Source organism: Leucopleurus acutus (genome assembly GCF_964270905.1).
Source record: "Leucopleurus acutus genome assembly, chromosome: 14".
NCBI lineage: Eukaryota > Metazoa > Chordata > Mammalia > Artiodactyla > Delphinidae > Leucopleurus > Leucopleurus acutus.
The window spans coordinates 12,328,751-12,353,049 of record NC_139156.1 but is presented as its reverse complement, the minus strand read 5'-3'; the positions used below and the strand labels follow the sequence as shown (position 1 = coordinate 12,353,049).

The 24,299-nt window shown below is 37.8% G+C and overlaps 1 protein-coding gene across 1 annotated transcript in view; it reads right to left on the bottom strand.

Annotated features, from left to right (window-relative positions):
• Positions 1-262: 262 nt before the first annotated feature.
• The window catches only part of CACUL1 (CDK2 associated cullin domain 1), a 64,631-nt gene continuing 40,594 nt past the window's right edge, over positions 263-24,299 (bottom strand). Inside the window, exons 4-9 of the mRNA XM_082853997.1 lie at positions 19,967-20,062; positions 15,088-15,190; positions 12,995-13,084; positions 9,322-9,460; positions 2,034-2,077; positions 263-1,614 (exon numbers count right to left, since the gene is read on the bottom strand). Of these exons, the coding sequence (XP_082710123.1) occupies positions 1,574-1,614; positions 2,034-2,077; positions 9,322-9,460; positions 12,995-13,084; positions 15,088-15,190; positions 19,967-20,062 (513 nt within the window). The 3' untranslated portion in view covers positions 263-1,573. The remainder of the gene's footprint in view (positions 1,615-2,033; positions 2,078-9,321; positions 9,461-12,994; positions 13,085-15,087; positions 15,191-19,966; positions 20,063-24,299) is intronic.

The following is a 24,299-nucleotide window of genomic DNA, read 5'->3' as shown; positions in this document are numbered from 1 at the left end:
CACATGCTCAATTTAGATTTAAGCAAAACTGTTTGTCCCTTGCCGCATCTTTCTATTTTACTTTGCCTTTCAAAAACAACTTGGAATAAGCTTCAGAGTCTTTTACAAGGAACTAAAGTAGCACTGTGGGTGTATGGAAACAGAAAATATAGCTTGGCCACAGCCGGAAGGGGGCCTTAAAACAGCAGTGCTACTTTTTCTCTATTATACTCGAATATGATGTTTTAAAAGATGCAGACTGCAAACTTTTTAATGCTTTTTTTTTGCGGTACGCGGGCCTCTCACTGTTGTGGCCTCTCCCGTTGCGGAGCACAGGCTTCGGACGCGCAGGCTCAGCGGCCATGGCTCACGGGCCCAGCCGCTCTGCGGCATGTGGGATCCTCCCAGACCGGGGCCTGAACCCGTGTCCCCTGCATCGGCAGGCGGACTCTCAACCACTGTGCCACCAGGGAAGCCCCCGCAAACTTTTTTTAAGTACTTATCTCACCCATAAAAATGAAATCGATCAGGAATCCCACACCACTGACTACGTTTGAATTTAATTACCGTATCTGCTTCGTAGAGCATCACAGGAATCGGCTTTTACCACTGGGTAATTCTCAACAATATTAAAAAGGGAGCTTTAGTGCTAAAGTACCGGCCAGCCCTAAACTAGCGTAATGCCAACACTCCAGCAGTCGGTGAGAGCATGTTAAGTGACGGAGGGAATGGAAATGGTCTATGAGAGTTGGTCCCCAACATTAACATGAACAAGCCACGGTGAGGCAGGAGGAAATCTGACCAACGTGCAACATGTTTCTATTTTCCCACTTATTTAGCATCCTGCTATGAAGTCACACCTGACATCTTGGCAAGTTAGTCTGTGATACCATCAACTTTTTCAGGAAGCATTTGTGAGTTTGACAACATGGTCACAGAGCTGCAAAGTGCACAAAGCTGAAGGCACAGAGTAGAAAAGTTGTGAACTGATGGTGCGGGCGGGGGTGGGGGGGAGAAGTTATATTGGAAGCAGAGTTAGCATCTTCCTGTAAGAAGACTTTCTAATGCTAAACAAAGACCAACTCTTTTAAAGGGGTTTGTTTTGGTTAGGGGTGAAAAATACTGTATTGTAATGATCTGCTTGATTTTAAAGCAAAAGATATCTTTCTGTATGAAACCAATATGCCAAAGTGCCAAGTCCGCAAATGAACAAAACAAGTGCTTTAAAAAAAAAATAAAAAAGATTCTTCTGCTCTTATATTTTTGGAGGAAGCTGCTGACTTTGGCTGCTGGATCTCACTTAGCAATGGTCACTCTTCATGACGCTTGTTCCTCATGGAATCTGTAGATAAAGTCATTAGAAGATTGTCCCATTTCAAAATCATCCCCAAGTCTAGCAGCAACTGTTTTGTTTTTTGTTAGTTTTTTGTTTTTTAAAATTACAAACCAAAGTAAGAACTCCAACATCCTTTTCCAAGAACAGCTTGGTCACAGAGCTCCTGAGTGTCTGCAGGACCCCGCTGCGCTCTGAATACAGTCTCTGCAGCTCCAGTGTGTCCTCTTTTCAGGAAGGAAAGTACATTCAATACATTCACTATCTGTACCCTCTGGAACTTGCACATGCTGATGAGCTGTCTGAAAAAAACATCAGAAGAGTTAAAGTATCAACAGCCGACAGCATTTGATAAGGGTAGGAATCTGTTTATTTGACACATATTTCTCACCCCTCTCCCAATCCCCCAAAAGGAGATCAGAGAAAACCTCAAAACCATGTGGTTTTGAATGAAGTGAAAGGGGACCAAATCATCAGGAACTGAGTCTGGGCCCTTTATCTCATTCTAGTGGAGACTAAAGAACTGGCAGCCTCCTGACAACTGCCTGAAAACTGCCACCAGCGACTGGGCTTCAGAGCTGCCGCAGCTTACAGAACAGTCTGACCCTGACTGCACACAGTGCCCTTGGAGACCACCATCACGAACACTGGATATCATTATAACCAGTGGCTGCCTTACATCACAAAACCATCAAGGATGGTAAGGAACATCATTACTTACTATAAGCCAACTCATCCCCAGCTCTCTTCCGGGACTGGTCACCTCTGGAGATTAAAAAAAAAGAAGAGGGAGTCAACAGAACTGACTGATAGCTTCACACAACAAAGCAGGAGAAATGAATTGGCAAAATTGACAATGGAAGTAGAGCAGGTATTTCAATGCTAACAACCTATTTTAAAACAGACATTAAACTTACAACAGTAGCTGAGTCATTTATAACCTGAATATTCTTAGCTAAAAGGTGCTATCTTTTAAATATAGAAAGCTATTAAATAAAGGAAGGACTATCTATAAAGATGGTTTACCCTGGGTCCTAGAAATCGATTGACTAAAACATCTTTGAAGACAAACCTGGGCTCTACTATCGACATCCCTGGTGACCTGCATATAACAGGGCAAATTTCAAATATGGAATAGAAAAATTCAAAATCTTCCGCTAAAAGCCGTATTACGGGACTGGAAACTGCTTAAAGCTTCTGAAAAATCTCAGAATCTTAATGGACATGAATATCCTTCTCGCAGACAGAAGAACGTGAACCTTTACAGAGAATTATCAGCTCATCTTAAACACCCACAGAATTTCTAGTTCCACTTTAGAGATAATAAAATAGAGGTCTGATTAAGTCCTATGCTATCTGTAAATCCTATTTTTGTCTCTCCAGTTTCTCAGACAAATGACTAAAATGCTTAAGTAATGAGTAATAATAACCAATCCACTAGCTTTCTCTTTCCCGGTCTCTTAGCAACATCTACACAGTTGACCTCTTCCTTCCTGAAACACTCTGAGCTCTGCCCAACACTCCGTCCTTGGCCACTTTTTCTTCACCATGTAAAATTCTCCTTCGTCTAGGACAGCAGTCACACCAGTCCTGTGACTTGAAATACGATCCATATGCCAATGGCTCCCAGATTTCTATCTCCAGCTCTGATTTCCTCCTGACACTTTGGACTTGTAGGTCCAACTGCCTCACAGCCACTGTCACTTGGATGACTTCCATCTACTGCAAATTTACCACGGCCAGAATGCGCTCCATCCCCACTCTTTCCTCAGACTTCTTCAATAAATCACACCACCACCCGTCCAATTACTCAGGCCAAAATCCTAGCTCATCCTTGATTCCTCTCTTTCCCTCACTCTGGAGCATTCTGTCCCAGCACATAATCCAAAACCAACCACTCCTCAGCCCCATGGCTACAATCCCAATCCAAACCACTATCATCTCTCCCCTACACCACTGCAAGAGTCTTAGTATCAGTCCAGACAAGAGCCAGAGCAATCTTATGTAAAAGCATACATAAGATTATTTCATGCCCCTGATTAAAGCCCTTCAGTGGCTTTCCATCACAGTTAAAGAAATCAATTCAAATGCATCTTCCCAGGGCTTCCCTGCTGGCGCAGTGGTTAAGAATCCGCCTGCCAATGAAGGGGACACGGGTTCGAGCCCTGGTCCGGGAAGATCCCCCATGCCGCGGAGCAGCTAAGCCTGTGCGCCACAACTACTGAGTCTGCGCTCTAGAGCCTGTGAGACACAACTACTGAAGCCCGCGTACCTAGAGCCCGTGCTCCGCAACAAGAGAAGCCACTGCAAGGAGAAGCCCACGCACCTCAACGAAGAGTAGCCCCCGCTCGCCGCAACTAGAGAAAGCCCACGCGCAGTAACGAAGACCCAATGCAGGCAGAAATAAATAAATAAATAAATAAAATTTATATATATAAAAAATCATTTTCCCAGTCCTGTGAGATATGGCTCCTGCCTACCTCTCCAAGCTCATTTTCTACCCCTGTTCATTATACTTCAGCCACTCTGGCTCTCTTTCTGTCCCTTGGACATGTTAGCACTTCTGCACTTACTACTTTCTCTGCCTGCAACACTCTTCCCCTGAGTTAGCCACATGGCTATCTCCTTACCGTTTAGCTGGAATTCTCCTCCTTAGGGGCATTACATCACCAAGTTAGCTGGAACAGCCCCTCATGCATGCCTTGGTCACTCACTCTCTATCCCATAATCTGTTTCATTTTCTGCCTAGCACTTATTATTACTTGAAATAATCTGTTTACATGTTTGTTACTTAACTCCCAACAGCAGAGCATAAGCTCCATAAAAACAGGAACTGGGCCTGTCTTGTTCACCCAGTACCTAGAGCAGCATCTAGCACATAATAGAAAATACAAAATATTTGCTGAATTAATAAGTGAATAATTCATAAACAGCCTCTACAGATGGATTTAAATGCAGCCCAAGTAATTATTTCATGCTTTTGTGTAATCCTCCAGATTACCAAAGTTTCCCACTTTCTTTCTCTGGTTACACTCAAGACCAGGACAGAAACCTCTTGCTGAGCTGGGTGAGGAGTCTTAAGGACCGGCAGGAAGAGAACACACCAAAGGGTCTCTGCAGGGTTCTTCTCTAGGCTGAGCATTTGGAGGAAAACTTAGCACAAACTAGCTTTAGACAGCCTAAAGAGCCCTAAACAGATCCGCCTTAATACTGCTTTTAAACACCTCTATTGTTAACACAGTATCTGGCCAAAGCCTGCTGAGAGTCTTACACTAGTATCATCACAGTAGCATTCACCAAATATTCTGAAACAAGTAAGTTAATGCTGAGCAAAAAGGAAGATACAGGATGGATCTTGTATCTGGAACCTCAACTTCTACAGACAGCCTTCATTCCCACCCCCCAAAATTTTTTTAAAAATGGAACATGCAAAAATAACAGGAGAAAAATGCAGATGTGAAAACAACAGGAGGCACAAAGAATGTAAGTGTGGTGTATGCATGCGAGAGGCTGCCAGAGACATTACCTAATAATGCTACAAGTCTAGAAAGCTATAAGCTGCCCTCAAAACCAGACCCCTGCTACTAAATGAAAAAGCCCCAATCCTCTCAGCTAGGAGTGACCCTCTCAGCTAAAAGACCAATAATACTCCTAACAAGGTTCTATTTTGTTCCAGAAATCCAGGTAACAATCACTCAGCAAGAACATTTTACTTGCCTTTAAAAGCTATCTGGTAGACCCTCTGAAGAGGCCCATAGGCTGGTCTGAATGAGGATGCTCCATCTGAGAGACTGCATGCTAGAAGTTCCCAAACGAGCTTATCTTCCATAATGTAATCTTTGACAACAAACACCAACCTGCCCTTCCCCCAATAAGCAATTCAATTATGCAGGTAATACATAAAAAGAAAATATTGCTCTTAGCTTGTACGTTACTTCTAGCTTTGAAATAACTCCACGCTATATTTCCATGAACCTAAAGATGTTTCACATAAACTCCAGCCCAAACGAGAATCTGTCCATTAACTGCAAAAGAGGATATATTTGATAATATTCACATATTATTTCAAAACATTTCAAAGACTTTCTCTGTACCATCCACATTAAAGCTGTGCGCTGCTTACTCCCTATATCACATAAATGGAACACAGCCTTAAATAAAAAAATAGTCTGCAAAGCTGAACAGGAATCATGTGATTGGCTAGATACAAACCATAAAATGACTGCTCATATCAGGATAGCCAGTAACAGAATTTTTGTTAGATAGCTTAGACTATATTTTTGCATCAGTGGACATCATTTCTTCCAAAACAATCCTAGCCAAATAATGATCAAAGGCAGCATCAAGTTTGGCAGGGCAGAATATGGAAGGTCCATACACAAGTGCTGGAAGCACAGGCAAACTGTCTTCAGTTGCTAAGTACATGGTGCAGGCACACCCTTTCTGACCAGTCTGAGCCAGTCCAGCATGAGTCCAGAATGTCAGGTGAAGCAGGGCCTACTCTGTGCAAAGCACCCATCAGAATAAGTCACGAGGCAGCCTTTAATCCTCATAGTAAATGTATAATAATTTGTTAGCTTAATTCTAGAAATGGCTCAATTCAGTTTGTAAAATAAAACATTTTAATTTTATCAAGTTTTGGAATACTAGCATTTAAATTTCATATGAAAGAATTCCACTAAGAAAAACAAAAGTTCATATTTACACCAAAAGTCCAAGGCGTTTCCCTGAACATGACCAACTTGGCCTTGTCAGAACAGTGCTAGGCTAGTCCTTCAAAGGCAATGTTAAATGAGACTATGGAGTCAGTCATCCCAAGCAACTACACACCGAACAGTCCTGCACCCTGTTCTCTTATTCCAGTTCCAAAATTAGGATTACAAAAATATCTCTGGGGCTTCCCTGGTGGTGCAGTGGTTGAGAGTCCGCCTGCCGATGCAGGGGACACGGGTTCGTGCCCCGGTCTGGGAAGATCCCACATGCCACGGAGCGGCTGGGCCCGTGAGCCATGGCTACTGAGCCTGTGCATCTGGAAGCCTGTGCTCTGCAACGGGAGAGGCCACAACAGTGATAGGCCCACGTATCGCAAAAAAAAAAAAAAAAAAAAAAAAAATCTCTCTGGATATGTTTAAATAGTTCCACACAATCTTCTGGAAGGTGAATTCAAGATGTTCAGAGAAATCTACAAGAGCTATCTTCCTACACTGCTTCACAGAAATAAAAGTTTTCAGAAGGCTGTTTATTTGTTAAAGGCATCAGTAAGCTCATCTCTAAAATTAAAAGCAAACATTCAAATAAAACATGAAAAAAAGCATAAAAGACTTCAAAATTATGGTGAGCCTAGGAGAAAACATAAGAGGTATACTCAGTGTATTCTGCATTTATTTAAAAACATTTAAGGAAAAACTTCTAACTATAATTCAAAATACATAAGCCACATAGAAAAAAACCTGATAAAGTTAGCTACATAAAGTAAAAAAAGTCTGCATGACTTCAAATAAAACAAAAAACCACCATAAGCGAAGTCAAAAGAAACTGAGAAAAATAACTCTTATCTTGGGCAAACAATCAATCTCCTCACTATAGAAAGAGCTCCTAGAAACCAGGAAAAGAAGACTAACAATCAAATACAAAAATGAGAAAACCAAAACAGTTTACAGGAAAAGAAATAAAAACATATGAAAATACGCTCAGCCTCACTCATATAATAAGAGAAATGCAAACGAAACCAACTCTGACTAATTATTTTTCACCTGCCAGATTGGCAAAAATTCAAAGTGTAACAACATACTCTAGGCAAGGCCATGAAGAACAGGCACTTTTAAATTTTGCTAGTGGATATGCAAAATAGCACAATCCCCTATGGGGGGCAATTTGCCAATTTAATCAAAATTACCGCTGCATTTACTCTTGACCTTGCAATCTAACTTAAGGGAGTTATTCTCCAAACGTACTGACAACAGGTACAAAGTTACACACGCAGCACTCTCTGTTACAGCAGAAGACTGGAAATAATTCAGGTTGCCATGTACGGGGGACAGGTTAAATAAGTTATAGTACATCTACACAATGAAATGTGTAAGAAAGGAATAAAAATAAGAATATATACTGTATTCGATTATATCTATATAAAATAAGCACTGGAGGGAATCATAAGACACTAATAAAAACAGCTGCCTAAAGGCTGGGAGAGACAAGGAGACAGGTGGGAATAAAACTTCTCAGTATGTACTTTTTATACCTTTTTTAAAAAAACCCTATAAATAAATATATCAGCTCTTCAAAAATGAACGAGTAAAATTACTATAGCATTAAGTGGCCTCATTCAGTGTATGAAAATAATTGTTAGAAATATTACAATTGATGTCAGGAGACCCCTGACCACCGGACATCAGGGAGAGAAGTCAGCTGTTTACATGCAGAATCTCCCACTGGCCTTTCCTTGCCATAGGAAAGGCAGGGTTAGCAGGCCTGTCTACACAGCTTCCCTGTGATGGCTGACTGAACCTTTCCAGTGTGAGCTGCCAGTGAGGGGAGTAATGACCCATGGATTACTCAGTGCTCCCTCCACCACATGAATAAAGATGCCACCAGGACAAAAAGGGAATAAATGCCAATCCATGGGTCAACAGAGAACAAATTATCTGCTTTCTTTCCTAACCTGTGCTGAAATTAGAAACTTAGGAACAGTGATCTTGATCAAGGCTGGTATTCTGAGAATGAGCATGGCCTCAGAGTCTATGAAAGACAGTGTCCACCCTCTGCCCCAGCCAGATAAGTGAGTCAATACCCAACCTACTCCTTGTGGTCACAACTATGCCTCAGTGAGGAACCCAGGTGTCTTCCTTTCTACAACTTTCTTCCTTTAATGGCGAGGGATTAAAATAAGAGAAGATACGTAAAAGTGCTAAGGAGAGGGCCAGGATTATGAAACTATAAAGTACTACTTATTCCAAGATATTAAAAAAACAAAAATAAACAAACAAAAAAAGTACTACTGTACCCTTTAATGATCTGGTGACACAACAGGGTGCTTTCCCATAGGGAATCACAAAATTTTTACATAATTTTGGTTGAAAATATGCACTTTGATAAAGCCGTGATACTGAATTGCAAATTTTAGAAAAATTAGCGAAGTGTTTATAGCAAAATCAAGGGAGGCTGGACTTCCCTGGTGGCACAGTGGTTAAGAATCCGCCTGCCAATGCAGGGGACATGGGTTCGATCCCTGATCCAGGAAGATCTCACATACCGTAGAGCAACTAAGCCCGTGCGCCACAAATACTGAGCCCACATGCTACAACTACTGAAGCCTGCGCGCCTAGAGCTCATGCTCCGCCACAAGAGAAGCCACTGCAATGAGAAGCCCGCACTCCGCAACAAAGAGTAGCCCCCGCTTGCTACAACTAGAGAAAGCCTGCACGCAGCAACAAAGACCCAACGCAGCCAAAATAAAAAATAAACAGGAGAAAATTTTTTAAAAAATAAAAAATCGAGGGAGGCAAATTTTGTGGACACATTTAAGTGATAACCTACTTTTTAAGAAGAAACAACTAGAATTTAGGGGGAAAATGGAAATATGAAAAACAGAATCTGAAGGCTCTTTACCAGTTTAGTTACAATATCATTTGTTAGTTTAGTCACAAAATCATTTGCTAGTTTAGTCATAAATGTACCTTATAACTGATCATAAAATTTCTACAAGGTTTTTCCAAATATTCAAAACTAGTATAAGCAGAGCAGAGTTGGAAGAGCTCTTTGGAGGCTGTCCAGCCTAACTGCCCACCCAATAAGAAATCCCTTCTTCAAACTCCACTTAAGTGAAGAGCAGCTCCCATAAAATCAAAACCCAGCTTCAGCACTTCCACAGGAGGGCGCTCACCACCTCTCCCGGCAACACCGCCTTGACTCTCGCACAGCCATCTCCCATTCTAAGAATGCTGGCATCCCTCCCCTGCCAAGCCAAAGGAAAGGGACATACTTTGTCACAAAAGGAAAAGAAGACTTGCCTTGTAAAACCATTCTGTATAAGTTCTCTTTGAAGTTTCTGATCTTGAGCAGCATATTCAGAAAGTTCAGACTCCACTGCACGAGGGAGAATGTTTGGAATAAATTTAGAAAATAGAGTCGGAGCCATCTGAACCCACTCTGTGAGGGAAGGAAAAGATTCATTAAGGAGACCGTATAGACAAATTAAATTAAGTAGAAAAGGGAAAGTTTTCTTCTCAAAGAACAAGATTATGTATTAAACCAAACTTAAAATGGGGAAAAAAACTAGTGCAACCCCTTCTGATAAAGACGTTAAGTTTCCTTTCTAAATAGAATTTACAGAAAGTGGGTATTTTTATATTTTTTATGATTTAACAACATTAACAAAAATCCCTAGAGAATTTTGGAAGGAAACTTATCAAAAATTCTAAATATGGAAGAAAACATGAATGAAATAACCAAAGAATTCTGAGCAGGAGGGGACTTGGAGGGAAGGGATTTGGTGGAAATACTTAGCCCTATAAAGCATTAATTAAAACAATACACTGGCCTAAAAATAGAATAGTACATGTGGTAGTAAGCAGACATATAAAAAAAGTACCTCAAAAATGCGGAGGGAGATGGGAGAGATAACTGGTAAGTACTTTTAAAATATAAACCTACTTTGACTCACATTAAATTATAGCAAATTAAACATATATAACAGTGAAAGAAAACAGAATTAAATGGTTATCAAATTATTAAGGAAAAGATAAAAGATCAACAGAATAACCTACAGAAAAATAAACATTTATTCATCAAAATAAAAAGACAAAGAGAAGTCTAAGGAAAATATGTGCATCAGACATGACAAAGATAAATTCGTATCTTTATTATAAAGCGTTTTAACAGATCAGATACTCTTCCCCTACTCAGTGAGCACTAAATATAAATACTGCCCATCTCTATGCCCCTTTGGATTCTTTTAATCGAGCCCTTTCAAATTTTATCTTTTGGAAACATCTTGGCTGTATATATATAAAAAACCCATAAATAAAACCCATAAAATGTCAATGCTCTATTTAATCCAGCATGCTCATTTTAAAAACTGTAATCTAAGTAAATAATTCTAAATCTGAAAAAAACACATTTAATGCTATGCAATGCTGGGTCATTGGCAAGTTAAAAAAAAAATGCCCAAAAGAATAGCTAAATTAGAGATGGGGGGAAAAAAAAAAAAACCAACACCACAAACACCACCAAGGCCAATCCACTCACGCTTTGTACAAATTCATGTCAAAATGTTCTCAATAGTGTCCCTCCTTCAAGCTCAGTTCAACTCAGTGCCCTGGGGAACCACTAACCCATCAGTCAGAGTTGGCAAGGAGTCAAACCAGTTTGACATTTTATGGAACACCAGGCATAAAATAAAGATAAAGAAACAATGAAAAGTGCATGTATTAAATGAAGAAGTGCAGCATGGGATGATGGGAACTATTCCTAGACTGAGCTTCTAAACACTAGGTAGAAACACATGTAAATAATAGATGTTATCAGAATCTCCAAGGATTAGGGCCCAGGAATCTACAGTTTAACAAACTTTTTTGGGTGATTCAGATGCATTCATTATATAAAAATCAGCACTTAAGAACTACTGCAATGAAAGAAACTTTTACATTTAAAATTCAACTTTTAAAATAGTTTAACCATAATCTGTCAGGTGAATAAATCTGCTTTGGGCCCGGGCAAGACAAGTAAACGTCAAAGTATGTTTAATAGCATCTCAGAAAACAGCTAGGACAGCAAAAGGTTAGTCTGTGATAAAATTCACCTTTTCAAAAGGACAGTTCTCAAATACAGAATTCTCCTCACAAGTAGTATGAAACCTATTACAAGAACTCAAACCTGGATAAAAATAGCATTTAGATAAAGAAGCATCTATAAGTTTTTCTACCCTTAATGACTAGTTTTATTCTGTAATTTTGTTACTTATGATAAAAGCCAGAGCTGATAAAGCTGCCCACTTGGGAAGGAGAATTTAGAAATCTGTCATACTGTATTTGGATGTCTTCCAAAAGAAAAAAATCATTCATAACCCAGCACTAAAAGAAAAACTCATGAGCTATTTTCATCACATTTAGTAAAATGAAATTCAAAATTCTAAGAAACTGGAAAAAGAAATATATCAGTTTATTGGACACATGCAACACTTTTGCTACTTTATATAAATAATTATAGGAATAATTTGTCTAAAAATTATGAAGAACAGAGCAAGAACTGATCCAAATTTAAGTAACATTACATTTGACTACTCTAGAAGTCACTAACTGCTGAAAGTAGCCTGAGAAAGACGGTACGTCTGGGTATCACAGTCTACCCCTAGTATCAGTTTTAAACTGGTTTCCATTTTAGCAAGCTAAATTCTGATATATCTTTTAAATTAAGTAAGTAAACTATTCAGACATCAATTAATTAAAATAAAATAACCACTGGACCCAACTGAATAGTAGTAACAACAGTTAATATTAGCATGCTCATTACATTATCAGGTACTATGTTAAGCTCTTTAGATCACGTTTTATTTCATTCAATCCTCAAATGACAAAAGAATTTCATAAAAAGATAATTGCTGTCAAAAAAGCAAACCTTAAGTTTCTACACTGAAAAATGATTTTCTACCCTGAACTTCTGCAGTCTCTCTCCTACGGACATTTTTTAATTGGCTAGACAACTATGCTAAGTTTGAGGCTCTGGGTTAAAAACAGAAAGATACATACAAAAGCATCTTGAGAGTCCTTTAAATTCACAATGGGTTTTTTTTTTTTTTAATTTATTTATTTTTGGCTGCGTTGGGTCGTCACTGCTGTGTGCGGGCTTTTCTCTAGTTGCGTCGAGCAGGGGCTACTCTTCATTGCAGTGAGCAGGCTTCTCATTGCGGTGGCCTCTCTTGTTGCGGAGCACAGGCTCTAGGTGCGTGGGCTTCAGTAATTGTGGCATGAGGGCTCAGTAGTTGTGGCTCGCAGGCTCTAGAACGCAGGCTCAGTAGTTGTGGCACAAGGGCCCAGTTGCTCTGCAGCATGTGGAATCTTCCTGGACCAGGGCTCAAACCCGTGTCCCCTGCACTGGCAGGCGGATTCCCAACCATTGCACCACCAGGGAAGTCCCACAATGTTTTTATTATAAGACAGATACATTAAGATAATTTACAAACCATGCCTTTGAATACAGTGATCTTTGATTTTTGGTTCTGCTATTCTGACTATCTTTCTCCTCAAACTATCCTTATGAAATGACTGTAACTTTACCAACACTTCTAGATTCCTTGTAAGTTATATAATAGGCCTAACAAGATGGAGTTGTGAATGTGTATGCCCGTGCATATTTGCAATGTGGGGCAGAAGTGAAGAAGAACCTCACAACAAAAAAAGAGATTAATGCCAGACCTAAGATTCGACTTTATCTAAAGTGTCTCCTACAAACTATTTTTGTATTCCCCAAACTAGCTGGTTTTCACTAGCATAGAAAGATTTCCAAGTGAGGTCCTGAGTTTACATTTCACAATGATGAGTATATACTCAATTTTTTTGCTATAACAAATCCAAATACCATTAGACCTCAGAAAACACATAGAAACACTATCCTCTCACAGATAGGGCGGGAAGTGCCATAAACAAACAAACAAGCCCAACCCCTAAAGAAATGATGAATGTTTACCTGGTCTGAGAGTGTACAGGCCTTTCACAATATTTGCCATAGTTGAAGGTGTGACCTGAAATGGTGTTGACTGGGCTTCTAAAAGTAAAGCTGAAATAGAGAGGAAATGGGTTATAAAAATGATACAACACTTTATTGATTGTCAAGGTTTCACTTTCTATCACTATTTCTCCCAAAGACTGAAGGGTAATAAACAAGGGCAAGAAAAGAACAGCCCAAGAGGGCAAACCAAGCAGTTGTACACTAAAGATTTTTTTTTTTAATCCAGTGCAGTAGAGCTCAATCTAACAAGTAGATATGTGCGTATCTGTTGAAACACGAACGGAAATGATTCAATTGATGGAGGTTCTGAAAGTAAGTAAAGCTTTCTAAAAGCAACAGTATTCATGGTACTTAGTGAGTGAGCTATAAATACTTCCCATTAACGTCACGATTCAAAAGATTTACATTTGGGGAATGAAATATTCTCTAACTCCCTCAATCATTTCCCTTTCCCCCAAATCACCCATATATGAGGCTCTTGGAATTTTTCTGAGACATGTTATTAGTAATTCTAGTAACTGAGATCAGAGTCAGAAACTCACTTTCCCAAATGCTACAACTGCAGGTACTTTTTCTTACTAAAGGTAAAGGCAGGAGATCACACTGTCTAACCATGTGATCCTGACTAAACATGACAACAGAGTCAGTTTTCTTTTAGGTTATCTATGGTCACACAAAAATATTATTAAAATATGTTAAATGGATACAAATACTTCCTCTAGACAAAACATATATAAACGAACTCCATCATTTAATGAATATGACAGATACTACTGACTCAAAACGGCTCATTTTTAATTCATCTCTCAAAGACCTGTAATTTACTAACCAAATACCCATGAAACTTGGCATAATTTTCATCTAAGCCAGCTTGTAAAATTATATAAGTTGTTTTCTTCTATCCCCACCTTTTAAAAAATGGAAACACCATCTCACTTGGCTAACAATGATTTCTGTAGTTTCAAACATGCAACGTGAATTACATTTGCAATGCTAGGCATTGCAGAAAAATCATATTTTAAAATGTCATGTTTAAAAATTGAAATTCTAAATTTTAGGTTTTTAGAGGCTATTCTACTCAAGGTTCTCTCTAATTTCAACATGTACCCCAAACCCTATCTATCTCTATTAATCCATCTTCCTCCTCCTTTTTGACCGATCGTTTGGTTTTCAGTAAGTGTTGTTTCCACTAACTCTTTATGTTCAATCACACATTCATTATGTGGTCAAATATATACATTTGCAAACAACTTCTACATAACTATAACCACCTATGTCAAATTTGATAGCTATAAGGAAATGATAAATTCACAGGTTAAGTTATACGTAAAATGTGTACATAAATTAATTTGGGATGAATTAACTGAAAAATAATCATATTCAGTAACAAAAGGTAAGGTTAAGAAGGTATAACATTTCACTAAAATCCTCTCCACTTAAAATTCATTGTAGGAAAAGTCTTTAAAAGTAAAATTTTCCAGTTGAACTCCCCTTTTAAGGAAAAGAAAATGGGAATTTGAGGGAGAAGTAGCTTGAGAGAGGGAAGAAAATACTTATTGAGCATTTAACAGGTGCTAGGTACTTTACATATGTTTAATTCTCATATGCTTTATTTAACTTAGGATTTACTTTCTCACAAGCTTAATTGTCATCTACCTTTTTTTTTTTAGTACAAATAAGTAAACTGAGAGGATACTGTGCTACCATTTCAAAGATATTAACATTACACTCCTTCTAGAATTACCAGTAACAAAGTTACGGGTGAACTCCTTAATATTTCCCCCAATGTCAGAGAAAAAAAAAGGCAGCAAGTAGCATGCCAGATATGAAGGCACTGTCCAATGACCTGGCTGCTCCCAGCTCACTGGGTGATCTTCATGTCACATTTTCAATTCCTCAGTGTCTCTCTGTATAGAATTGGGCTTTATGATCACTACAAGATTCAGAAGACATCAACATTGGGGTTTAGATGCCAATGCTCTTTGATTCAAAAAAAAAAAACCCCAAAACACTGCTACTGTTATGTCATCCCCGTAAGATTAATTACTTACGCATTAGGCTGTAAATGTGCTTTTCTGCAACATGTTCCGTAAACAGCTTTATAAGGTCATCTTTTAAGTCTCTGTTAAGCTTGGTTTCGATGTAAAACTTATTCTGAAAAAGAAAATAAGTTATTTTTCAGTGCATCAATTAGAGAGAAATGATTAGTCTAATGAACTGAAGCACTAAAAAATAAATTATTTTAGGAAACAATTCATAAAGGCATCAATTAAAACATAAAAACCCAACATCAGAAAACAAAAGCCCTGCCACTATTAGTTATAGTCTTCCTAGCATGGGGTTAAAAGCACATAAAGATAAAATGCTATAAATCATACAAAAGAACATGGGAAGATACTCAACATTAACTAGACAGGGATTCAATGGACCATATTGTATGACAGGCACTTAATATGCCCTTTTAAATGACTACATCATCAGCTAAAGGCAACAGCAGGAAACACTAGTGAAAGGTACCCTATTTATCAATGATCTAGGCTGAAAGCATGCAGTGGGCATGCACTGGTTGACTCCCCTACATTTCACTTTAATGATTAGTCTAAGTCATTCAGCTTATGGCATTCCTTAGGGATGGATGGTCTTTGGTTCAAAGGTAGACAAGTGATCCAAGGTAACCCAATCAGACTAAGGGAAACCTAGGCTTGAGTAAAAATCATCTTACAACCATGAGGAGAACAAGATGAAACAGATGTGTAAAGTAAAGAGACAAAAAACAAGCTGAGACTTTGTTAACACTGTTGAACCACAGATTCAACCAACCCAGAAACTGCCATATTTCTGGAGTTTTATTACAAGAGATAATACCTTTCTCATTTACAAATCACTTTGAATCAGGTTTTCTGTTTCTTGCAGCCAAAAGTATCCTAATTAGAATGATTGGCAAGTAAAAAAGATTGAATTTGTTCATGTTTAAATATTAACTCAATGCACAGGAGTGGAAAATACAAAGAGGAATGAATGTCAATAAGTTGGCTCACTGATTCTCTCAATTCTTAACATGTTTTTTCTCTCTAAAAAAATCATAAGGGACTTCCCTGGTGGTGCAGTGGTTAAGAATCTGCCTGCCAATGCAGGGGACACAGGTTCATTTCGTGGTCTGGGAAGATCCCACATGCCGTAGAGCAACTAAGCCCATGAATCACAACTACTGAGCCCGTGCCCTAGAGCCCATGTGCTGCAACTACTGAGCCCACGTGCTGCAAATATTGAAGCCCACGTGCCTACAGCACGTGCTCCACAACAAGAGAAGCCACTGCAATGAGAAGCCCACGCACCACAATGAAGAGTAGCCCCCTCTCGCCGCAACTAGAGAAAGCCCACGTGCAGCAATGAAGACCCAATGCAGCCAAATATATATATATATAAAAAACATGCACATAATTACAAAATAAAACCACGCAAAAGGGTATGCAATAAAAAGGAGTCTCCCAAGCAGACCTTCTGTCGCATTCCCAAAGGCCCCATCCTGCACTGCGAAAACTTTTGTATATTCTTTCTAAAATATTCTTACATTTTTTTGGATATGCTTTTTTCTCCTCTAAAATGAAGAAGAAAACACTTGCTAATGAACTATAACACACACTGTTTTACATCTTGCTTTTTCACCTAACATTGTATGTTGAAAAGATTCTCTCTAAAATAACATACAGACATGTCATTATTATTTTTTTGCAGCATGAGTGGATTTATTTATTTATTTATTTAATGGTGTGTTAGTTTCTGCTTTATAACAAAGTGAATCAGTTATACATATACATATGTTCCCATATCTCTTCCCTCTTGCGTCTCCCTCCCTCCCACCCTCCCTATCCCACCCCTCTAGGTGGTCACAAAGCACCGAGCTGATCTCCCTGTGCTATGTGGCTGCTTCCCACTAGCTATCTATTTTACATTTGGTAGTGTATATATGTCCATGCCACTCTCTCACTTTGTCACAGCTCACCCTTGCCCCTCCCCATATCCTCAAGTCCATTCTCCAGTAGGTCTGTGTCTTTATTCCTGTCTTACCCCCAGGTTCTTCATGACATTTTTTTTCTCTCTTAAATTCTATATATATGTGTGTTAGCATACGGTATTTCTTTCTCTTTCTTACTTACTTCACTCTGTACGACAGACTCTAGGTCTATCCATCTCATTACAAATAGCTCAATTTCGTTTCTTTTTATGGCTGAATAATACTCCATTGTATATATGTGCCACATCTTCTTTATCCATTCATCCGATGATGGACACTTAGGTTGTTTCCATCTCCGGGCTACTGTAAATAGAGCTGCAATGAACATTTTGGTACATGACTCTTTTTGAATTATGGTTTTCCCAGGGTATATGCCCAGTAGTGGGATTGCTGGGTCATATGGTAGTTCTATTTGTAGTTTTTTAAGGAACCTCCATAGTGGCTGTACCAATTCACATTCCCACCAGCAGTGCAAGAGTGTTCCCTTTTCTCCACACCCTCTCCAGCATTTATTGTTTCTACATTTTTTGAGGATGGCCATTCTGACTGGTGTGAGATGATATCTCATTGTAGTTTTGATTTGCATTTCTCTAATGATTAATGATGTTGAGCATTCTTTCATGTGTTTGTTGGCAGTCTGTATATCTTCTTTGGAGAAATGTCTATTTAGGTCTTCTGCCCATTTTTGGATTGGGTTGTTTGTTTTTTTGTTATTGAGCTGCATGAGCTGCTTATAAATTTTGGAGATTAATCCTTTGTCAGTTGCTTCATTTGCAAATATTTTCTCCCATTCTGAGGGTTGTCTTTTGGTCTTGTTTGTGGTTTCCTTTGCTGTGCAAAAGCTTTGAAGTTTCATTAGGTCCCATTTGTTTATTTTTGTTTTTATTTCCATTTCTCTAGGAGGTGGGTCAAAAAGGATCTTGCTGTGATTTATGTCACAGAGTGTTCTGCCTATGTTTTCCTCCAAGATTTTGATAGTTTCTGGCCTCACATTTAGTTCTTTAATCCATTTTGAGCCTATTTTTGTGTATGGTGTTAGGGAGTGATCTAATCTCATACTTTTACATGTACCTGTCCAGTTTTCCCAGCAGCACTTATTGAAGAGGCTGTCCTTTCTCCACTGTACATTCCTGCCTCCTTTATCAAAGATAAGGTGATCATATGTGCGCGGGTTTATCTCTGGGCTTTCTATCCTGTTCCACTGATCTTTCTCTTTCTGTGCCAGTACCATACTGTCTTGATTACTGTAGCTTTGTAGTATAGTCTGAAGTCAGGGAGCCTGATTCCTCCAGCTCCGTTTTTCATTCTCAAGATTGCTTTGGCTATTCGGGGTCTTTTGTGTTTCCATACAAATTGTGAATTTTTTTGTTCTAGTTCTGTGAAAAACGCCAGTGGTAGTTTGATAGGGATTGCATTGAATCTGTAGATTGCTTTGGGTAGTACAGTCATTTTCACAATGTTGATTCTTCCTACCCAAGAACATGGTATATCTCTCCATCTATTTGTATCATCTTTAATTTCTTTCATCAGTGTCTTATAATTTTCTGCATACAGGTCTTTTGTCTCCTTAGGTAGGTTTATTCCTAGATATTTTATTGTTTTTGTTGCAATGGTAAATGGGAGTGTTTTCTTGATTTCACTTTCAGATTTTTCATCATTAGTGTATAGGAATGCCAGAGATTTCTGTGCATTAATTTTGTATCCTGCTACTTTACCAGATTCATTGATTAGCTCTAGTAGTTTTCTGGTAGCATCTTTAGGATTCTCTATGTATAGTATCATGTCATCTGCAAACAGTGACAGCTTTACTTCTTCTTTTCCGGTTTGGATTCCTTTTATTTCCTTTTCTTCTCTGATTGCTGTGGCTAAAACTTCCAAAACTATGTTGAATAAGAGTGGTGAGAGTGGGCAACCTTGTCTTGTTCCTGATCTTAGTGGAAATGCTTTCAGTTTTTCACCATTGAGGACGATGTTGGCTGTGGGTTTGTCATCTATGGCCTTTATTATGTTGAGGAAAGTTCCTTCTATGCCTACTTTCTGCAGGGTTTTTGACATGTCATTATTTTTAACTGCGTATTTTTCTACGGTAAATATCCTCCATAAATTATTTAAATAGTAGTCTCCCACTGATGACACAAATTCCTCCCAATGTTCTGTTTTTTTCAGTAAAGCATATCTTATGGAGAATAAATCATTTTGAAGATTGGTATTACACACATAGTTTATCTCTAGGCTACAACCCATTCTCTAGGTTTAGGTTGTAGGATCAACCTAAACAACCATTCCCTAATCTAATCAACAAAGAGAAAGTGGGACAATGGTTTCTAAGGGCTCTTCCTGTTCAACAGGAACACTAACATTAAGATCCTATAGCTTATATATTTAAAAGGCGGGGGTGGGGGGGTGGGGGACAGGGCGGGGACACTTCAACAAAGTCAACAGACTACAAGACGTACTCATGGCATAATTTTCCAAGTGAAAGAGATTAACAGAATGAAAGCAAACTTTACTGTTCTACTTTTTATGGAGTTACTTCCTTGGCATTTATTATACATCATGTTTGTAGATACATGTCTTAACTCTCTATTTTCTGAAGGTAAGAAATCTTTCTGATATATCTTTATTTTCCAAGCACAGTATCTTCCATATGGCAGAAACAAAATGTTAATTGGGTGACTGCTGATTATTAATGCCTAACTGTCTGTTTCAGCAATGGTATTTATGAAATTTTTAAACAGTGAAAGGCTAAATAAGTCTTCTATGCTAACACTATGAACATTGCTGAAATAGATTAATTTCCATTTCTAACATAATACATAGTAAAAGAAAAATAGAATATGCTTAACTTTCTGCATCTATCTGCACTTAGACCAATAAACAGAGGTATTTGGAAAGGGGAAACAGCTCTAACTTACCATATATATGAAAAGAGGCACAATGCTCTGCAATGCTCCCATATACTGTCCAAGAGCTATATTAAATCTTTCAATATAGAGATCTGGAGGGCTGGCCTGTGAAAAAGAACATAAATGTGATCATTCCAGGAAACCAGGTGTAAAGATCTTCCGGCACAATCTAAAATGCAAACAGACTTAGAACTCAATCAAAGTTCACACTGAAATTCACAATAAAGAAAAAGAGGAGGCTTGTATCCTGAAGTTTAGTTAAGATTTCTATCTCTATTCCAATATCTGCTATGCAAAACTGAGGTTTGATTTAGCTGCCTTTAAAATGTGTGTAAGCTTCCCATGTCAGTTAAAAGGCTTTGCTCTGTTAACAAGTAAAAGGGTGAATTTACACTTAAGATAAATGATATGATTTTTTAAATCACCACTAAACTATAGACATTTACTATGGGAATCAAACTATATTTGGGCTTGCAATAGGGGGGGAAATTCAAGGAAGTGATATAGGCTTAATATACTATGAGAATGGCTGTTGACATGTTAGAATTACCTTAGGCACAGTAATATTCTAAGTTGATACTAACTTGGTTGTACCACTCCTGTAGCTAGCCAATTATAAACCTATTGGCTAGAAAGCAGGACTCAAATGGTCCATATACATCTGCAGCTCTGGAGAGCAGTTAAAATAAATATAATACATGACTGGCATTTAACTCATTGTTACCAAATACCATGTCATAAAGCCATCAAAAGAGAACACTTCCAATTTAACTGCACGTTGTGGAATGAATGTGAGTGTGTGTGTCCCCACACACAAATCCCTATGTTAAAACCCTAACCAGTGCAGCTCTATTTAGAGTAAGGAAGTAATTAAGGCTAAATGAGGTCATAAGAGTAGAGCCCTTATCCTACAGGATTAGTGTCCTTATGAGAAAAGACACCAAGGGGCTCATTCTTTTCCCCTTCCTCTCCCTCCCCTCCCCCAAAGCACACTCAGAGGAAAGGCCATGTGAGCACACTGCAAGAGGATGGCTGTCTACAAGCCAGGAAGAGAGCTCTCATCAGGAACCAAATCAGCTGACACCTTAATCTTGGACTTCCCAGCCTCCAGAATGGTGAGAAATAAATATCCGTTGTTTAAACCACTCAGTCTGTAGTATTTTGTTATGGCAGCCCAAGCAGACTAAGATACTGTGTTTTACAAAAACGTATCCATGTACTATTTCATTTTATTCCCTAAAGCTAAATTAATTAAGTACCATTTTAATGTTGAAGAAACACACAAATGGGCAAGGATTTGCCTAAAATTAGAATGACAGATCCAGGTCTTCCAGCTATGAATTCATTCCTGGGCCAGGGAGTTGGGGGAATGGGCATGGCACAAAACATCACACAAACAAAACTGATTCTACACAAGGGCTATCTCATGACAGTCTCATCATCTGACAACCACATCATATACACAAAGTCTGGCTTTCAAACAAGTATATAAAGAAACACCACGTTGAAAGACTCCTAAATATTAAATTTAAACATTGAAATTATAAAACCATTTCAGCTAAGCTGTTTTAGAAATGTCCAAATAGTCCAATAATATTTTAAAATAAAATTTAATTCATTTTTTTCAGTTCTACTTAGAAGCTTAGATATGTGCAGTGAGCTGTCCTTACTTTTAATTCATCTTTCATCACTGAGTTCTTACATACAGGTTTGGTGCACACTTGGTGCTTTTTTTTTTTAAAAACATTTATTTTTCTTAGTCCTCCTACTGCAATAAATTGAACATTATTTCCATTTAACATCTGAGGCAACTGGGGCTCAGAAATATTTGGTCAACTGATTACAGTCCTACAGCTAATAAGCCCAAGAATTAAGACTCTAACCTTGTTCAAACTCAGTCCTTCCAACTATTTATAATCAATTTTTAGCACCCTGAAACTTTTAGAAGAAAGTTCAGACTTCCAGTTTAGGCCACTATCTACCTCTCTGCTTTCACATCCTGCTCATTATCCCGTGTAGCCCAGCACAGTCATCACATGGAACTACTAACAGTTCCCAAACAATGTCCGTATGCTGCTTAGGCCTCCTTCACTGTATCTTCTACCTGACGCCTTTTATCACCACCCTCAACCATACTCACCCTGGCTAATTTCTCCTACTCATCCTTCAAGATCTGTTTCACTTCCTCAAAACTGAGATATACGGCCCTTCAACAGGGCACCACCACACTTACTCACTTCTCCACTGGGTAGTCTCTGTCACTAAACTTTCAGCCCCTAGAGGGCAAGATCTGTGTCTTATCTTTACATCTCTAGTGCAGACCACAGAACCCGAGCATAGTAGGTATAGATAAGTGCTTTTTTTTGTACTTAGGACAGTCTTGCTTAAATCTAAAGTTGTTTAAATCTAAATCTAATCTAGCCTTGCTTAAATCTAAATTGCTATTTTATCATTTAACAAGGTTATATGACAATTCATTTAGCCCTCTGAATTTCAATTTCCATACATATAAAAAATAAGAAAAACACTAATTGTGCTATTTCCAAGATGTGCTGAGAATCAAAGAAAATAACGTGTGGTTAGAAAAATGTCAACTATTACACATGCACATGCAAGTAGCAAGAGTAAACTCCTTTATGAATTAACTACCTATTTGTTTAATACTTCAGAAAAACCTATTAACATTATTAAAGGCATTCTTTGTTAACTAAAAAAATTGGGGAAAACAGTTCCACATTATGGGCAAACTTTTCACTATAACGAACAGAATCACATGTAATATCTTTCTCTAAACTGCTTCGAAGAACTCTGGAAATGATATTTCAATATTCAAAGAAATAAATTTTAGAAGTATGATATGAAAAAAGAAAATCTGAAGAGTTTTTGCATTAAAATAATTTTCCTTTTTCATAAAAGGATACTTTATCTATCTAAAAGTTAGAAGTATGAACATTGATCAAAAGCCACACTTCATAGCAGACAGAATAAATAAAATTGAATTCCTTAGTTATTCTTTTCAAGACTTCCCAAAGCCACAAAGGTTATGAGTATTAAAAAGTACTTTTTGTACTGAATCAAATGTCAGAACGTTTACTTAGCTTTTTTACTTCCACATTACATGCAGCACTTATTCAAAACCTCTTAAATGACAGACTACAAATTATAATAGTCTTCCAAAATAAATCCATGCTGTTTACTAGAAACCTAGAAATACCTGTTAGTAACAAAACTGATCGAATTGTTCCTCCTTAAAACTTAAGTTCAGTATACTTTGGGTCCCATTGTGGAAAGTGCTACCTATTTGATTTACATAATTTCACCATGAATGTATTTGGATTGGACATTAAATGAAATTTTTTACCCCTAAAATAAGCAAGCTTCATTTTCTTCTCAAATAAAATAAGAAAAAGCAATTGGCCAGAAAAATAACCATTACTCCAAACATGCTCCAACTTCTCATAACAGACTTAGATTCCCTGAAATTTGTAATATAGCTGGTAGGAATGTTTTAATTTCTTCTTCTTCTTTTTTAAATCAGTAATTCATTCATCTGGTTTAAAATTCAAATTAGTTCAAAAGGGTTTAGAGTAAAGAATTTACCTTTCATTCCTTCCACATTGAACAAACCAACACAATTCCTTTATAACCTTCCAGAAGAATTTTACATATATACAAAAAAATAAGAATCCCATTTATATCCTTTTTCACACAAATGCTAACTTACAATCATACTGATCTGCACTTTTCCTAACAATGTAGCTTGGAGACTGTTTTATTCTAGTGTTTCTCAAACATTTTGATATCAGGAACCCTTTATACTCTTAAAAATAACTGGAAATTCCAAAAAGCTTTTATTTATAATGTAGGTTGTATCTATTAGTATTTACCATATTAGAAACTAAAATTGGGTTTTAAAACTATGTATTAATGTATTCTAAAATGACAATAAGCTCATCACATTTTAACAATTTTAATGTTAAAATACAGTTAAATATTTTATATTATAAACTAAGTTGTATGTAAATAACTATATTTTCCCCAAAAAATTAGTAAGAAGAGTGGTATTGTTTTTACAGTTTTGTAAGTCTCTTGAGAGTGGCTTAATAGAAGACAGCTGGATTCTCATATCTGCTTCTGTACTGAATCAGTTGTGATGGGATGTTTTGGCTAAAGTAAATGAAGAAAATCTACCTTCACACAGATATGTGGTCAGAAAAGGAAGGCATATTTTAATAGCCTTTTCAAATAATTGTAGATATTTTTCTCTGAAACCTGACAAGTGGTAGTTTCGTAAAGGTTAGTTGGGATATGAAATCTGAAACTATCAATGAATTCTTGATAC